Source organism: Accipiter gentilis, unplaced genomic scaffold (assembly GCF_929443795.1).
Source record: "Accipiter gentilis unplaced genomic scaffold, bAccGen1.1, whole genome shotgun sequence".
Taxonomy (NCBI): Eukaryota; Metazoa; Chordata; class Aves; order Accipitriformes; family Accipitridae; genus Astur; species Astur gentilis.
Window position 1 is genome coordinate 63399 of NW_026060826.1, and position 13856 is coordinate 77254.

General features: G+C 57.5%; 2 protein-coding genes across 7 annotated transcripts; both read right to left on the reverse strand.

Moving 5' to 3' along the window:
• Window positions 1-7783: 7783 nt before the first annotated feature.
• On the reverse strand, window positions 7784-10148 carry LOC126036906 (T-cell activation Rho GTPase-activating protein-like). Its single transcript, XM_049797122.1, has 7 exons — window positions 9868-10148; window positions 9473-9634; window positions 9279-9388; window positions 8734-8929; window positions 8389-8506; window positions 8083-8231; window positions 7784-7804 (listed from the first exon to the last, which is right to left on the reverse strand). Exons 1-7 carry the CDS (start codon window positions 10015-10017, stop codon window positions 7784-7786), a joined length of 906 nt encoding a protein of 301 aa, XP_049653079.1. The 5' UTR covers window positions 10018-10148.
• Window positions 10140-12840, reverse strand: LOC126036902 (uncharacterized). Of its 6 annotated transcripts, XM_049797118.1 has the most exons (6): window positions 12114-12239; window positions 11907-12026; window positions 11527-11697; window positions 11154-11195; window positions 10900-10984; window positions 10140-10795 (listed from the first exon to the last, which is right to left on the reverse strand). In XM_049797118.1, exons 1-6 carry the CDS (start codon window positions 12143-12145, stop codon window positions 10430-10432), a joined length of 816 nt encoding a protein of 271 aa, XP_049653075.1. In that variant the 5' UTR covers window positions 12146-12239; the 3' UTR covers window positions 10140-10429. The 6 variants fall into 6 exon arrangements, with proteins under 6 accessions (XP_049653075.1, XP_049653071.1, XP_049653072.1 ...); XM_049797114.1 differs by adding an exon at window positions 12487-12840 and having other exon boundaries at window positions 11527-12339; XM_049797115.1 differs by having other exon boundaries at window positions 11527-12026; window positions 12114-12840.
• Between the last annotated feature and the right edge of the window lie 1016 nt (window positions 12841-13856).

Genomic DNA, 13856 nt, shown 5'->3' on the forward strand with positions numbered 1-13856 from the left:
ACGCTGCTGCGCCTGTAAGGAGCGCTTTACGTTTTATTAACCTTTTGAAACAACGCACTAGCTTTCCTTGCAATCGCATTACGTGGGCTTCCTGGGACTTTATATATGCACGTTCGTTTTCTCTGGCTAAATCAGATTTGGAACGCAGGGGTGGCCATCTGAAAACACTGCAAAACATTCTTTTTACATACATCAGTTCTCTGGTGAAGGCAACAACTGAGGAGGATCTTCAGCTAATGTAAAACTGCAAAGCTCAGAGGAGTCGTACTCCAGCTAAAGATCTGCGCACTACTGGGCAGGAATGTCAAATTAAGCAACGCCCAACAGATACAAGTCATTGGACCTTTTCTTTTACAAGTAGGAAAGAAAGGGTACACAGAAAGATAGTGGTCTGTAGAAAATGGATGTAAATCATCAAGATTTCCGAGGATTACTCGAATCGCTTCCTGGAGAGGCCAAAACAAGAAAGGAAGGAAGAATATTAACAAGATAGCCACAATCCCACCGCCAAGTACAGTTTTCAGGCTTGGGAAAAAAAAAATAACATTACAGTTTGCAGGAGTCAGAGCAGGTTCTAGATATTTTGCTTTTCCTCCTCCCCTTCTTCCCCCTGCTCCCTCCCATCACCTTAGAGCACGCTGCCCTAACAGATTCACAGAAACTGAAGTGAACGAATATCTTAACCCTGAATTAACATAGAAGCAATACTATGGAGAGTGGAGGTGTGCTTTTAAATTTAACAAGTTCTACATTTAAGAAGCCTCCTCCTTGCCAGCACAACACATGCAGTATTGACCTGTTTCAAAAATAAACATATTCCCCTTTTTCGGAATATTGACCCAATTCAGTTACAAAGGAACTGTAATTCAGCCCCAAGAAACGCCTGCTTTATAAACGGGAAACTTTTTCTAGGAATACCTTTCAGTATTTTCAAAATTGAAAAAGAAAGAGAAATTAACCAATAATTTTCTGTATCAGTTACAATCAGCACATTTTCTTCAATAATATTTGCAATGCTACTACTGTACTCTGAAGATTTGTTTCAACTTAACTAACAGGAGCATTTTTAAACAGGCAGTATATTGGTCTCATTTCCTCGGGAACGGCAGGGGCTTTCTTCTGTCTCAGGAAGAAGATGACAACAACAGAACTCATCAGCTGTCACCAAGCTTGGCCACAAAGTAATGGCGTCATTAAAAGAACGTCCCCTGGCTTCCACAGCTTCCCAACTATTAACTACATCTTTTGTAAGCCAGCTTCTCAAAAGTTGTTCACTGCCAGGTATCGGCCAACAATAAAATGCACAGGGAGAGAAAGTCTCAAAGGAAAGCTGAACCCATTCAGAAGTAAACAAATGTCGCACAAGTGTCACTTGGAAATAAGGAAATAGGGTGGAGTGTAAGGAATTACGGCATGCAAGTGTTCTCTGGTATATGGTCTGGCAGGCAGCCATTCTCATATCCTCCACATTCAGGGGCCCCAGCCAGAACTCGGTCAGAGATGAGAACTCTCCTTCCTCTTCAGAAAGGCCCTCTCCTCGCTTAATATGGAACAAGTTAATGAAAGGAGTTACACAGCGCGCCACAGCAGAAGGACAGATACCACCCACCCAAGACTCACGCTGTGGTCATGAAGTCTTCATGAATCACCAGGGACACAAAAGTACGATTCAGGAAGGGACGCTGAAGAGGGTGGAAAGAATGGAAGAAAGCAAGGGGCGATGACAGGCTGCCAAACAAAAACAAATGCAGTGCTCTCTCTACCATCAGGAGATCAAACACCTGCAGGCTGCTCAGAAACGTACGCACACTACTGGCAGCGCTGTCCAAAGGGATTACGCTGAGGGAAAGAGCTTGGTCACAGACAAGAGCAACATTTCAAGCATCTTCTGAACACCACACGACACCACAAGACAGACAACACACCTTCCTCTCCAAAATCAACACAGAGAACAAAACAAGGAGGAAGGTTAATCCTCCTAGATCTGACGCTATTCCAGCAGAATGCTAATAAGCAAAGCTAAAGAAACAACTGCGTTTCAATTCATCCCAAAATAAAGTCATGCAGCAGAATTTCAAAGACTCGGCCTACTTCTCCAAAGGAAAAAGGAGACTAGTGTGGCACGAGATTTAATGCAGCTTCAGGTCTGGAGACAGCCTAATCGGCGTGGTGTTCATAGCCCAGTCTCTTCAATTCTGCAGCAGCTAACACTCACTTCCAGAGTAAAGCCAGGCCCTGGCAATGCCTGTGCACATCTCATTGCCAAAGCAAATTCACTCACACTCATAAAACCACTCTCTAGGCAGAGGCTTGAGTCATTGCCTATGGCATTTTAGCCCTGCTGCAACCTCACTGGCATGAAAACAGCCCTTTCGGGATGCCACGACACTGTTCTGTTCCTCTGATGCAGGGATACTTTCCTGGCTCAAAAGGATCTCAGTGCTAGTTTCTGCACGGGTGCCACCACCTGAAAAGAGACTTCACCTCAACAGTTCAGAACATTTTCCAAAAGCCTCTGAGGGCATCAACCTTGAACTGCTGTCTGATGATGATCACAGCCTTGCAACAACATACACAGGGAGCCAGATTATGCTGAGCCGCTGCTTTTTTATTAATACTTATGAATACTATCATTATTCATTTTTTATCAGAGGCTGAGACACCAACAACAACTCATAAAGTTTCAGACCAAGTTTGAGCCCTACAGAACACTCCTTCAGCAGGACCCAATCTAGAGGCACCTGCTTAAAAATACAACCCTTACACCTAAGCAGCTCCAGCTCCTTTTTCAGAGCAGCTCAAACTTCTGGAATTATTACAGATCGCAGCCTCCAGCAATTCCCAGTCCCCTCTCAAACTAAAAGCTCCAGAGCTCCTCGACTGAGCTGGTCAAGGTTTTGCCCACTCACAAAAGCACTTGCCCATCATCTCTGTCTGCCTGCCTGACTAGCAGACACAAGCAGATTCCTCCAGGGCAACACCCTCAGGGAAAGTCTCTTTTTCACTTCTAAGGACCATCCTCCTCACTTGATTTACATCCTCCCCAGCTGACCAGGCTGCTCAGCACCCTGTGCTTTAGTTACTTTGCTGGATGCTAACTCAAACTTCCCATTGCAGCCTTACCACACAACTGTTACCTCCGACAACCCTCCTATTCATTGTCCCCTGCACACCCAAAGGCCGCTTTCCTTTCTCTGCCTTGCATGCCAGCAGTACCACAGACTAAAACACTCTCCCTTCACTCTCCTTTCTCAGGCTTACCACTACAGTGCCTTCTAGAAACTGAGAGCAGCAGTTATCCTAAAAGGCCTGCTCAGCCCCTCTGCCTGCAGCAGAGGCACGCTCTTCTTTCCAAACAAGAGGACAGGTTTGTCACAAACACGTCGCAAAGAGGAGTGGCAGCGCAAGGGGAACCTTGTGAAAGAAAAAATCCCAAGAGCACAACAAACAACTGCTGCCACTGAGAGTTTCCAAAGACTCTTTCCACATCCACACTTGAGCGCCAGATTGCCAGGCCAGCAAAAGGCACATTGCTACCAGCAGACAGCCCAAGAAAGAAGGACATACTTTGCGTACAGAGCTCCACGGCTGTGCTGGTTTTGACTGGCAGAGAGTTAATTTTCCCCACAGTAGCTTGCACGGGGCTACGTTTTGGATTTGTGCTGAAAGCAGTGCTTACCCAGCATCAAGGCCTTTTCTGCTCCTCACCCCACCCCACCAGGGAGTGGGCTGCGGGTGCACAAGAAGCTGGGGGGGGGGGGGGGGGGGGGGCACAAAACTGGGACAGGTGACCCCAACTGACCCAAAGGATATTCCAGACCACAGGATGTCACGCTCAGCAATATAACTGGGGGAAGAAGAAGGAAAGGGGGACATGCCCAAGTAACTGTTAGGCGTGATGGAACCCTGCTTTCCTGCAAACTAAACACCTGCCAGACAATGGGAAGCAGTGACTGAATTCCTGACTTTGCTGGCGTGCACAGCTTTTACTTATTAAACCGTATTTATCCCAACCCGCGAGTTGATTCACCCTTCCGATCCTCTCCCTCCTCCCACTGCGGGGCAGCGAGCGAGCGGCCGTGCGGGGCTTAGCTGCCGGCTGGGGTTAAACCACTACAGAGGCTCGAGAGCTTCTCAGCTGAACGCTTTAAACAAAATTTCAAAACACCGTCAGTAAAACCAGCCTCTTTTCCCACTGAAGCACGAAACCCACCCACGGCACTGGAACAGGAGCGCTTTTTACAGCTCCCATTACTCCCATTACACCCCCGTGCAAGCGCAGTAGCCCCTCGGAAGCGACCGCTTTCACGGTCAGTGAAAGAGGGCAGGAAAAGAGCAGCCCCCCAGTCCCGTCCGAATTGAGGGTCTCCTAGGAACCTAGGAACCTCCTGGTTTCAGGCAACCGACAGGTACCTGCTGTCGAGGACGTCCTCCGTTCTCCCAGCCGAGGGAAGGAAGCAGGAGAGCCAACGGGACGCGACTGCTCTGGAAACGCCACTGCCGACCTCCCTGAAGCTCCCTCCAGGGCCTCTTGCCCCGGGGGCTGCCAAGAACGCCCGGGCAGGACTGTGTCGCAGCCCGCCACCCACGCCAGGCTGGGAGGGAGGGAGGGAGGGAGACCCCCGGCGGCTGCGGGTCCCTTCCCTGCGGGGACAGCCGGCAGAAACTCCTTTCTCTCCACACACAGCCGCACGTCTCCGCGGTGCCCGCCGGCCTCCGCCGGACAGCCACCAGCGGCAGGCAGTCCCCTGCTGCCCCCGCAGCCCCGGGGGCGGCAGGGAGGGGCCGGGGCTGGCCGGGCCTGCGGGGGGAAGGCCGGGACCCGGCGCCCCGGCCTGCCGCGAGGGGAGATGCCGCCACCGCCGCCGCCGCCGCCTCAGCCCCGCTGCCGGCCTGCGAGGCCCCCGGGCAGCCCCGGCGCTGGCGACCGCCGGGCAGCCCACCGCTCCACGGACGGGGAGGAGCCCCCGCCACGGCCACCGGCCCCGCCGCGCCCGCCGCCCGCCCTTGCCTCAGGCGGGGCCGGGCCGGGGCTGCGGCCGGAGCGGAGCCGAGGGCAGCCGAGCGCAAACGAGAGGAGTCGAGCGCAACCGATAGGAGCCGAGCCCAGCCGAGAGGAGCCGAGCCCAGACGAAGAGATGAGCCGAACCGAGCCGAGGGGAGTCGAGCCCAGCCGAAGGGAGCCGAGCCCAGCCGAAGGGAGCCGAACAGAAACGAGATGAGCCGAAGGGAGCCGAGCCCGGCCCGGGCGCCCCGCCCTCTGCTCCAGCTCCCCACGCTGCTCGGCACTGGCTGCTGCTGCTGCTGCGCTGCAGAGGCAGCTGCATTTTGGGGCTTGGAGCGCTTGGGGTTCCAGCGTGAGCCCGAAGCATCAGAGGAGTTGGCCTGTACCTCGTGGCAGGTCTTGCAGCTGCTTTCAGGGGTGTCTGGGCTCTGCCCAGGCCTCTCGAGTCAACGTTGACTCTGGTGCCTAATGACAGTCTGCTGGCAGTGGCCCTGGGAGCTCAGCCCTTTCTCTCCCCAGTTGCGTGATGTCAGCAAACAAGGACTGTGGTGGTTTCAGCCCAGCCGGCGACCAAGCACCACGAGGCTGCTCGCTCGCTCGCTCCCCCGTGGCTTTGTCCCCGCGGCAGCTGCAGCTGCAGCAGGATCGTGCCGCTTTCCATCCCCAGCGTGCGGGGCAGGGCTGCCCAAACGGAGCCCGAGGGGTCGCGGCCCGCGGGCCGAGACCAGCGGAGAGCCGCCAGGGAAACCGCCGCCTCCGTCCATCGCACGGACGGGAGCCGCAGCAGCCGGAGAACGCTCCCGAGTCGTGCCGCTCCCAGGGCACGCCCAGGCACCGCTTCACGCGTGGGACGTGCCGTGCCGTCCCGAGAGCGGGGCTAGCGGTCAGGATGCTGACCAAGCAGGAGCTCTCCTTCGGCGGGTCCCGGGACATCCCCGCTGAGCTCAGCCGAACCCTCCTCGCTGGGCAGCAGCTGGCAGGACAAAGAAACCCGGGTGGGCGCAGGACAGAGACACGGCGAGAGCGACCTGCCCTTCCCGGGAAAGAGGAGTCAGCCACGGCTCTCCCGGGACTGATGCCCCACGCCCACCCGTGCCTTTGCACCAAACAGGCTGGAAAAGGTCCCTGGCTGCCGACCCCAAACGCGCTCCCCCGCAGGAGCTCCCCGGACCCTGCTCAGGGCACCAGGGCTGGGCTCAGGAAGGAGTTTTTTCCCCCGGGCAGATTGGCACAGCTCCCGGGGGGAGTTTCCCCTTCCTCTGCAGCACTGAGCACAGCCCCTTGCCGGGGTCCTCGGGGCCATTTCTGGCCAGCGAGTCCCTGCTGTTGCAGGAGCAGGAGTCCAGCTGTGCCCTCCAGCCCTCTGCCTCTCTTGGCAGGGGAACCTCACGCACCTCCATGTCTCCAGGTCACCTGCAAAACAAGGAGCCTCAAGGAAGCCGACTTTGCCCTGGTGCTTTTAAGCTGGCACACTGCCGTGGGGAGAAGAGAAAGCCGGGGAGTGGGGGGGTGTCTTATCTATCTATCTATACCAATCTATCTACCCCTGCTGGGAGGGAATGAAGATGAGGGAGCCAGGCTCTTCTCAAGAGTGCCCACTGAGAGCACCAGCGGCAACAGGCACAAATTAAAACACATGATATGCTCCAGCTGCACTTGAGAAAACAACTTTTTCCCGTCGACGTGGTCAAACACTGGCACAGGTTGCCCAGGGAGTTTGCGGAGTCTCCGCCCTTGGCGATGTTCAAAACCCAAGGGCACATTGTCCCGGGCAACCTGCTCTAGGTGAGCCTGCTTGAGCAGGTGGGTTGGACCAGAGGAACTCTACAGGTCCCTTCCAACCTCCACCCTCCTGTGTGAGTCTGTGCTTTGGTTTCACTCCTAAAGCACCTGAACTCAGCCCTGATGCCTGCGGGAAAGGATGCTGGGACAAGGCAAGATCCCAGACTCCTCCCCGAGGACTCGTCACAAAACCCCATCTACCTACTCCAGAATATCGTATGGCAGACACACTCAGAAGAGAGAAAAGATCCTTTTATTGCAAACATCAACTGCAGTGAGGGGCGGGCCTGGGAGTCACAGGGCTTCAGCCAGTAACAGGGAAACGGCACCTACAAGGACAGAGTCAGAGAGCACTGATAAACCCATGAAGGCAGGAATAGGCATGACTCGTTTCCCCTTTCTTTGGGGAACACCGTTGACGAGGAATTGTTCATAGCCCAGAAGAGAGAGCTATGGCTGGCATCAACCAGGGGACGGCTCTGGCGCCTTATCCCCACGGGAAATGCCCTTAGAGACCTGCATGCGTGCACAGATGCACAGGGCCCCTGTGCCACGCAGCAGGGCTCGATGGGGAGCCCCTGGGGAGCGGCCATGGAGTTATTTCCAAGCCCCGCGCAGCACCGTCCCTTGCCAGCGGGTCGGACTGACTTGCAGCAGCGGTGAGAGTTGGGAAAGATGGGCAGCAGAGCCTGGTACACACCTGGGCTTCCTGAACTGCTGGACCTTCCTGCTTCTTTTAAGTCCCCATCTCTTTCTCTCTTCCTTCTTTTCTTTTCTCGCTGGCATTCCTCCTCCTCTGCCCAGGCCTGTTTTCTCTTTCTTTTCTTTCTGTTTTCCTTTTCCTGGGGGGAGCCTGCAAACCTTTCCATCCCACAGTATGATCAGGTAGGTAAAGCCAGGATCAACTAGAATCAGTTCTTGATTTACCCAAAGCTGACTCATTTTACCTTCTTTCCTCTGAAACGCTCTTTAGTCCTTCTGTGCATCCCAGGGAGTCTACTGTGGTCCCTGGGGTGGCTGGAGCCAAAGCAACGGGTGCCTACAACAGAAATGTCAGAGTCAGCAGGTGGCAAGGGACACCCTGGAGTAGCAGGCGACTCTTTGGCAAAATGCTGCCTTAGCCCTACAGAGAAGATCCCTTTGGCTGGTTTGCATTAGCCCTTTCTTCCAAAGGCCTCACTTTGGAACACAGGATTCACACGGGTGTGTGACACTCGGTTTGTTTCTGGCAGCTCAACAAACACAGGGATACCGTGTCTCGGGTAGGAGGGTAGCTCCTGATGGAGCTGCCATACCTCTGCCGTTTCGGACTCCACCACCGCGTCTCCCCCAGCTTCTTTGAGGACGTCCAGCACAGAGGCAGGTGGTGTGTGCAGCAAGGCCTCTGCCTGGTGGTCCTTGACTGCTCTGCCTGCAGGGCCACTTTGCTCTTCCAAATGCAGGTCTAGAAAGGAAAAGCACGTGCAGCAAATTGACTCCTTAGAAGTAAAGCACACCTAAAACAAAACCCACCCAAAGCCCTGCACCAGCTGTCTTCTTGATGCTGACGGTTCTGGTACCCTAAGCCCCAGCCTGTGACAGCCCTCAGTTCTTCCTCGTACCTGTGGCTCTGTCCATGGGTGCTGGCGACTCCCCGGCTGATGGACAGGAGGGGCCAGCCATCTCCTCCACAAAGATGTCACCGCAGTTTTCAATGAGAAACGCCACCAGCACGTTCACCTGCACACATCAAACCCTCAGTCTCAACCCAGGTGCCTGAAAATGTGTCACGCAGCCTTTCCCCCTCCCAACCCTTGCCTCTGTGCAGGAGGCTGTGGTTGTGGGGCTGCTCTTGCAGGCAGCCACCCCACCAGCATTTGCTCAAGAGAGGAGGCAGCCAGGGCCCTCTGAGCAGCCAAGCTCGGATGGGCCGGCAAGGCTGCAGCCGGCTGCTCGGTACAGCGTACCTTCTCAGTCACCGCCAGCATGGCCTCGAGGGGGAGCAGGTCCTCGTGAGGTGGGCTCAGCAGATTTGGCCCAAGGCAGATGGCCAGGTTGCTGGCGCTCATTCTGCTGCTGGAGGCGTTGTGGCCGATGTGCTGGAGGAGGGCCAGCAGCCGCTTGAGGAGGAGGAGATTGGCTCCAGGCAACTTCTCGGCCACCCTGAGGGAGCAGGAGGAACTCAACGTTAATAGAGAAGATGCTGCCCACAGCCATCCCTGAAGCTTGCCCAACGCAGGTGGGTTGCGCAGCTTTCCGGGTGCTCTCAGCCAGCGGTCAGTGCTCCTGCACTTCAGGAAGGAAGCACAGCGCTGCTGCCCAGCTCCTCATTTCACCCAAGCCCAGGCAAGGGAAGGCTCCCTCTCCATGCCCTTTCCCCTGAAATCTAAGCCCAGCCCAGCAAAAGCAAGCTGTCAGAAGACACAGCCTTTTAAGGAGACTGTCCCTTTTCAGGCAAGTCCTAGACCTCTACCAGTCCCTCCTCAACAGGCAGGCTGCTGCCCACACTTACGCTTTCAGCTCTTCAACCTTCTCCTCCTTGACGCTCTTCTGCATCGCTGCCATCCAGTCCTCGTAGAGGTCTGTCACGAGGAGCTTGGCGGGGATGCTTCGGAGGAAGTCCTGCAATGCCAGGGGCTCCAGGTGAGCCTCTGAACACTGCAGGCCAGGCAGGAGCTCTTCCAGCTGCAGGTCGGAAGCACTCACCTTCAAGATGACGGCCAGCAGCAGCGCAGGCTGGCTGCCCAGGTCGACATCCGCACCGTGGTCCAGGGCCTCCCGCAGCTCACGAAACTCTGTCCCGCCGGCAGCTCTTCGGAATATCCCTTCTGTCGACGGTCCTTCCTTGTGCAGGACAGCCAGCATCTCCTGCAGCAGGGGCAGGAGGACAGTTGTTTGGCTGAGAAGCTGCCTTCCAACAGCAGCGACCAAAGCACTACCCCAGATCCTGCTCCTTGCCCCCCGCAAAGGGGGCTGGCACCAGAAGCATGTTCTGGGGGTGAAGGGCCCAATCCCCCATCCCCAGAGCTCCTGGGGACACCCACCTCCCCTCTGGAGCAGCCGGAGGGAGGGCTGGGGACCCCCTGCCCAGGCTGGCTTACCTGGATGGGCTGGGGCAGGGAGCCGTCCTCCCCGCAGAGGGCTGCCAGGGGCTGTCCAAAGAGCGCCCTGCTGCAGCCGGAGCCCGCCTGCCCTGGCGCCTGGGCAGCAGCCGGGGTCCTCCGCAGAGCAAAGGGCCAGGGCAGTCCCATCCTCCTCCTCCTCCTCCTCCTGCTGCTGATGCTGTTCCCTTCTTCTGAAAAGGAACATGGAGCAAGAGCGCGTCAATGGAGACAGCTGGGCCAGCACTCCTGGAGCCTGCCCTGCCTGCAACACGGTGCTGAGCGGTGAGGCAGGATGGGCAGGGAGCCAGCAGCTGGAACCACAGCTCCAGCTCAGCGTCTCCAGCTCGGAGGCTCCTGAGAGCTGGCGTGCCACCGGGACAACCTGTCCCAGCCCTCGCCCTGCCCTCCTCCAAGCTGTGGGCAGCAGGAGAGGCTCTGGGTCCCCGTAGAACCACGTCCAGCAGCTGCTGCCCAGCGGGTGCCCTTGCTCGTCCAGGTGACGTCCTCCCTTGGGGTGCCGCACCTGCATGGCGACACTCAAGGGACAAGTGAGCACAGCTCAACCATTTGCAGGACAATGCGTTTCTTTCCAGAACTCACCTGGTGAGCGGCAAAGTCCCCCAGCTTTGACAGACGGGGCTGTCGGTGGCCCTTGCTTGGGGTGATCCTGCAAGAAGCGGGCTGCGCTTAGAGAGCAGCCCCGCAGCAGAAAGGGCCACCGGCAAGCTGCCACCCGGCACCAGCAGCCTGAGCGCAGCAGAGCTGGGACCCCCTGCCCTCCCGGGCTCTCTGCCCCACCGGGCAGGTTTCCCCCCAGTGCAGCCAGTGAGGATGTGCTGGCATTCCTGGTGCCTCCCCCACCCATTCTCACCTCTGCCTGGTCCTCCATCAGCCTCTCCAGGCTCCTGGCACTGAATGACCTCCACTGGGCAAGAGAGAAGGAGCGGAGGAAGGTGAGCAGCGATGCCTCTGCTGCTCAGCTGGAGGACCAGGGCTCGGGGACAGAGCCCAGACCGGAGAGACACTCACGGCGTGGCGGCGGCTCAGCTCCTTCTCCAGGGGTCTGAGGGAGGGGAGACGGGTCACGCGGGCTCTCTTTGCTCCTCCTGGTGTCCTGTGCAGCGGCAAGGGACAGGGAGAGAGCTGGCTGAGCCCCAAGCTGCCCCTTCTCTCCTTTGAGGCAGCTCTGCCCGAGAGCTGCCCGCAGCCGCGAGGGCACCTCTCCCCAGCTAGGGAGATGTGTAGCCCCTCCAGCTGCGCCTGCAGCATCCCCCCCGGCTTACCCCAGCAGTGTGCCCACCCACAGCTCCTTCAGTGCCTGGGAGCTGCAGAAAGAGAGGAGAACCAGCGTCAGGCCCCGCTGCCCCCCAGCCCGTGGGGAAGGAAGGATTCAGGGGCAGGACGAAGCCCTGCGGGGCAGGACAGAGACACTGCCCAAGCCCTGGCTCCCCGCGTCCTGCCAGAGCAGCTGCTTTTGCCCTTCTCTTCTGGGGACCCAAAGGGCACCAGGGGATGCAGGACCTGGCAATGCCCCCATCCCTCCCTGCCGGCGTGCTTCCCGCTCCCTGCCCAGGCTCTGCACGCAGGGCAGAGGATGGCGTGGGCACGGTTGGGAACCTCTCCTGCCCGGCCATGGGACGTGGCACCACGACTCACCCGAAAGCGGCAACGCAGGAGCCAGTGGGCCAGATGAGGATGATGGAGGTCCTGTCCTCATCGCTGCCTTCCTCCTCCTCTTCTTCCTCCCCCGCCGCCTCCTTTCCGCCGCTCAGCACCCACAGCTGGTCCAGGGCCAGGCGGAGCTGTGGGCGCAGGGTGGTGCCACGTCTGCAGAGAGGAGAGGCAGGCGGTGAGCTGGAGGTGGCCTCCTGGGGGTCCCCCCGGGCAGACCCCCGTCCCCCACCTGCCCTTGAGACGGACATCGATGGGTGCATCCAGCACCACGGTCCCGGGGCCTGGGGCTGGTGCCGGGGTGTCCCTGCCCTGGTGCCAGGGCCAGGGGTGGGGGAAAGGCAGCTGGGCTCTGAGGGTCTTACCGCAGCTTGGCGACCACCACTTCCTCCTGGAGGAGGAGAAGGCGCCTCTCGCTCCTCTTGCGGCCCCGGGTCAGCCGCACGTCCGCGCTCAGCACCGGCTCGGCGTCGGTGAGAGCCTCCCTGCAGAGCAGAGAGCGGCGGGCATGAGAAAGGCCGCCGCGGGTCCCGGCCGTGCCCGCGTGTCCCCGAGGCACAGGGAGAGCCCACCTGGAGCCGCAGCAGCAGTTGGCCTGGCCCATCCTGCCCGGGAGAGGAGGACCCTCGCCGTGGACCAAGGACGCGGGCCAGTCGGCGACAGCGGGGATGGGAAGCGAGGTGCCGGTGCCGGCTCAGTGCTGCTCGGCCAGATCCTGCCTCCTCCCAGCGCTCCTGCGTGCCAGCACAGCTCCGTGCTGCTGTCTCTGGTGGCTGTGGGCTCCAACTGACCAACATTCTGAGCCCAAGGGACGAACATTCTGAGCCCAACGGAAAGTGGGCGGGGCACTGGGGGGAGAGTTCTCTCCAGTATGGCCGGCTCTGCCTGGCACTGGGGAGCCCCGGCCGGGCTGGACGGACCCAGCAGAGGGGAAGGACCACCTACCTCCACCTGTTGCCAATGCTTTCCCTGCTGCAGCCCGGGGTGCACTTGGCCGCCTTTGCCCCAGGGGCACTTTTCTGGCTCGAAATCGGTCAACTTGGCGTCCACCGTGAGCCCAGGTGTCTGCACAGCTGCTTTCCAGCTGGGTGTCCCCCAGCACTTACTGGTGCAAGGGCTTGTTCGTCCGTGCCCAGGTCTCCAGGACTTTGCTCTTCCCCTTGTTGAACTACATGAGGTTCCTGTCAGCCCCTTTCTCCAGCCTGTCAAGATCCCCCTGATTGACAGCAGGACCCTCCGGCGCGTGAGCCTCTCCTCCCGCTTGTGTGCCACAAGCTGCCAGCTGCCCGAGGGTCCACTCTGCCCCATCTCCCAGACCAGGGAATGTGAACAGGTCCGATGTGGGGCAGCGCAGGGGGGCAGACATGCACTTTGGTAGGCCATCACTTGTCACAGGAGGTTCAGAAATTTAGGGGGAAAATCCGTATTGGTTTGGGTATTGTTTACACAGTGCTTCCCCTTTGTATTCCTGCAAGCTCGTAAAAGGTGTTCAAAATGTCTCCTTTGTCATTTGAACGTCACAGCTCTTCACAGTGCTGATGTTGCGTGTAACATTGGATCGGGTTGTACTCTCGCATAGATCGTTAGGTAGTATGGAGCCGAGATTATTAGGTAGAAGATAGCAGATTATCTGCATTAATTGTGCTAACGCCAGCGACAGGAGGTTGCGTCTAGCTCTTGAGCCGAAGGATGAAAATCCAAGGTGTCTATTGAACTCAGTGGGCTATTGACCAGCAGAGTGAATTCACCACGTTCAAAAAAGAAAAGGTACATGAGAAAGGCCTATTCCATCTTGACTGCTACAATGCCTGTTTTTGTGAAGATAAATTATCCATGCCCCTCCTGCCACCCCCTTCCAAAAAAAAGGATAGAGAAAAAAGATTCAACTGCTAGAGCAATGGGGATTTTAATAGCCAAGTAAATTTCCCTAGATCATTCCCATTCAATGAGCCACTTTGTCTGCCTCTACTTGGTACCAACAGAAGACTCTACCTGTGCCCTGCTATGGAAGATGTAGAATTCCTCTCTGATCCAGAACTTTCCACCTACAAGCAAAACCGTGGTGAAGTTTTCCTCCACCTCAACCACCCCCTGGTGCCTCTTCCCCAGGGAAAGTCTTTCCTCTCTCACTCTGTGATCATAGCTGGTCACGGGCAGTGCAAGCCCCAAGCCTCAGCCACCGCCCGAGGCCACCAACCCCCTTTAGCCATAAGCAAGCTCTCAAACTCCTTTTTGGCTGCAGGAGAAGCATTGTTAGTAGAAATGGACGCACACGGCACAGTCTATTCCAGAATAGCCACAGCGGTTAAAAGCTT

What these genes read in the sequence shown, in the direction of transcription:
- LOC126036902 (XM_049797114.1), bottom strand. Translation starts at nt 12,338, where the DNA reads ATGTTGGTCAGTTGGAGCCCACAGCCACCAGAGACAGCAGCACGGAGC. An exon ending in TCCTGCGTTGCCGCTTTCGG is followed by an intron (nt 11,196 to 11,526) that starts GTGAGTCGTGGT and finishes CTCTTTCTGCAG; the next exon opens with CTCCCAGGCACTGAAGGAGC. An exon ending in AGCTGAGCCGCCGCCACGCC is followed by an intron (nt 10,796 to 10,899) that starts GTGAGTGTCTCT and finishes TCTCTTGCCCAG; the next exon opens with TGGAGGTCATTCAGTGCCAG.
- LOC126036906 (XM_049797122.1), bottom strand. Translation starts at nt 10,017, where the DNA reads ATGGGACTGCCCTGGCCCTTTGCTCTGCGGAGGACCCCGGCTGCTGCC. An exon ending in CCCTGCCCCAGCCCATCCAG is followed by an intron (nt 9,635 to 9,867) that starts GTAAGCCAGCCT and finishes CCCCTGCTGCAG; the next exon opens with GAGATGCTGGCTGTCCTGCA. An exon ending in ACCCATGGACAGAGCCACAG is followed by an intron (nt 8,232 to 8,388) that starts GTACGAGGAAGA and finishes TTTCCTTTCTAG; the next exon opens with ACCTGCATTTGGAAGAGCAA.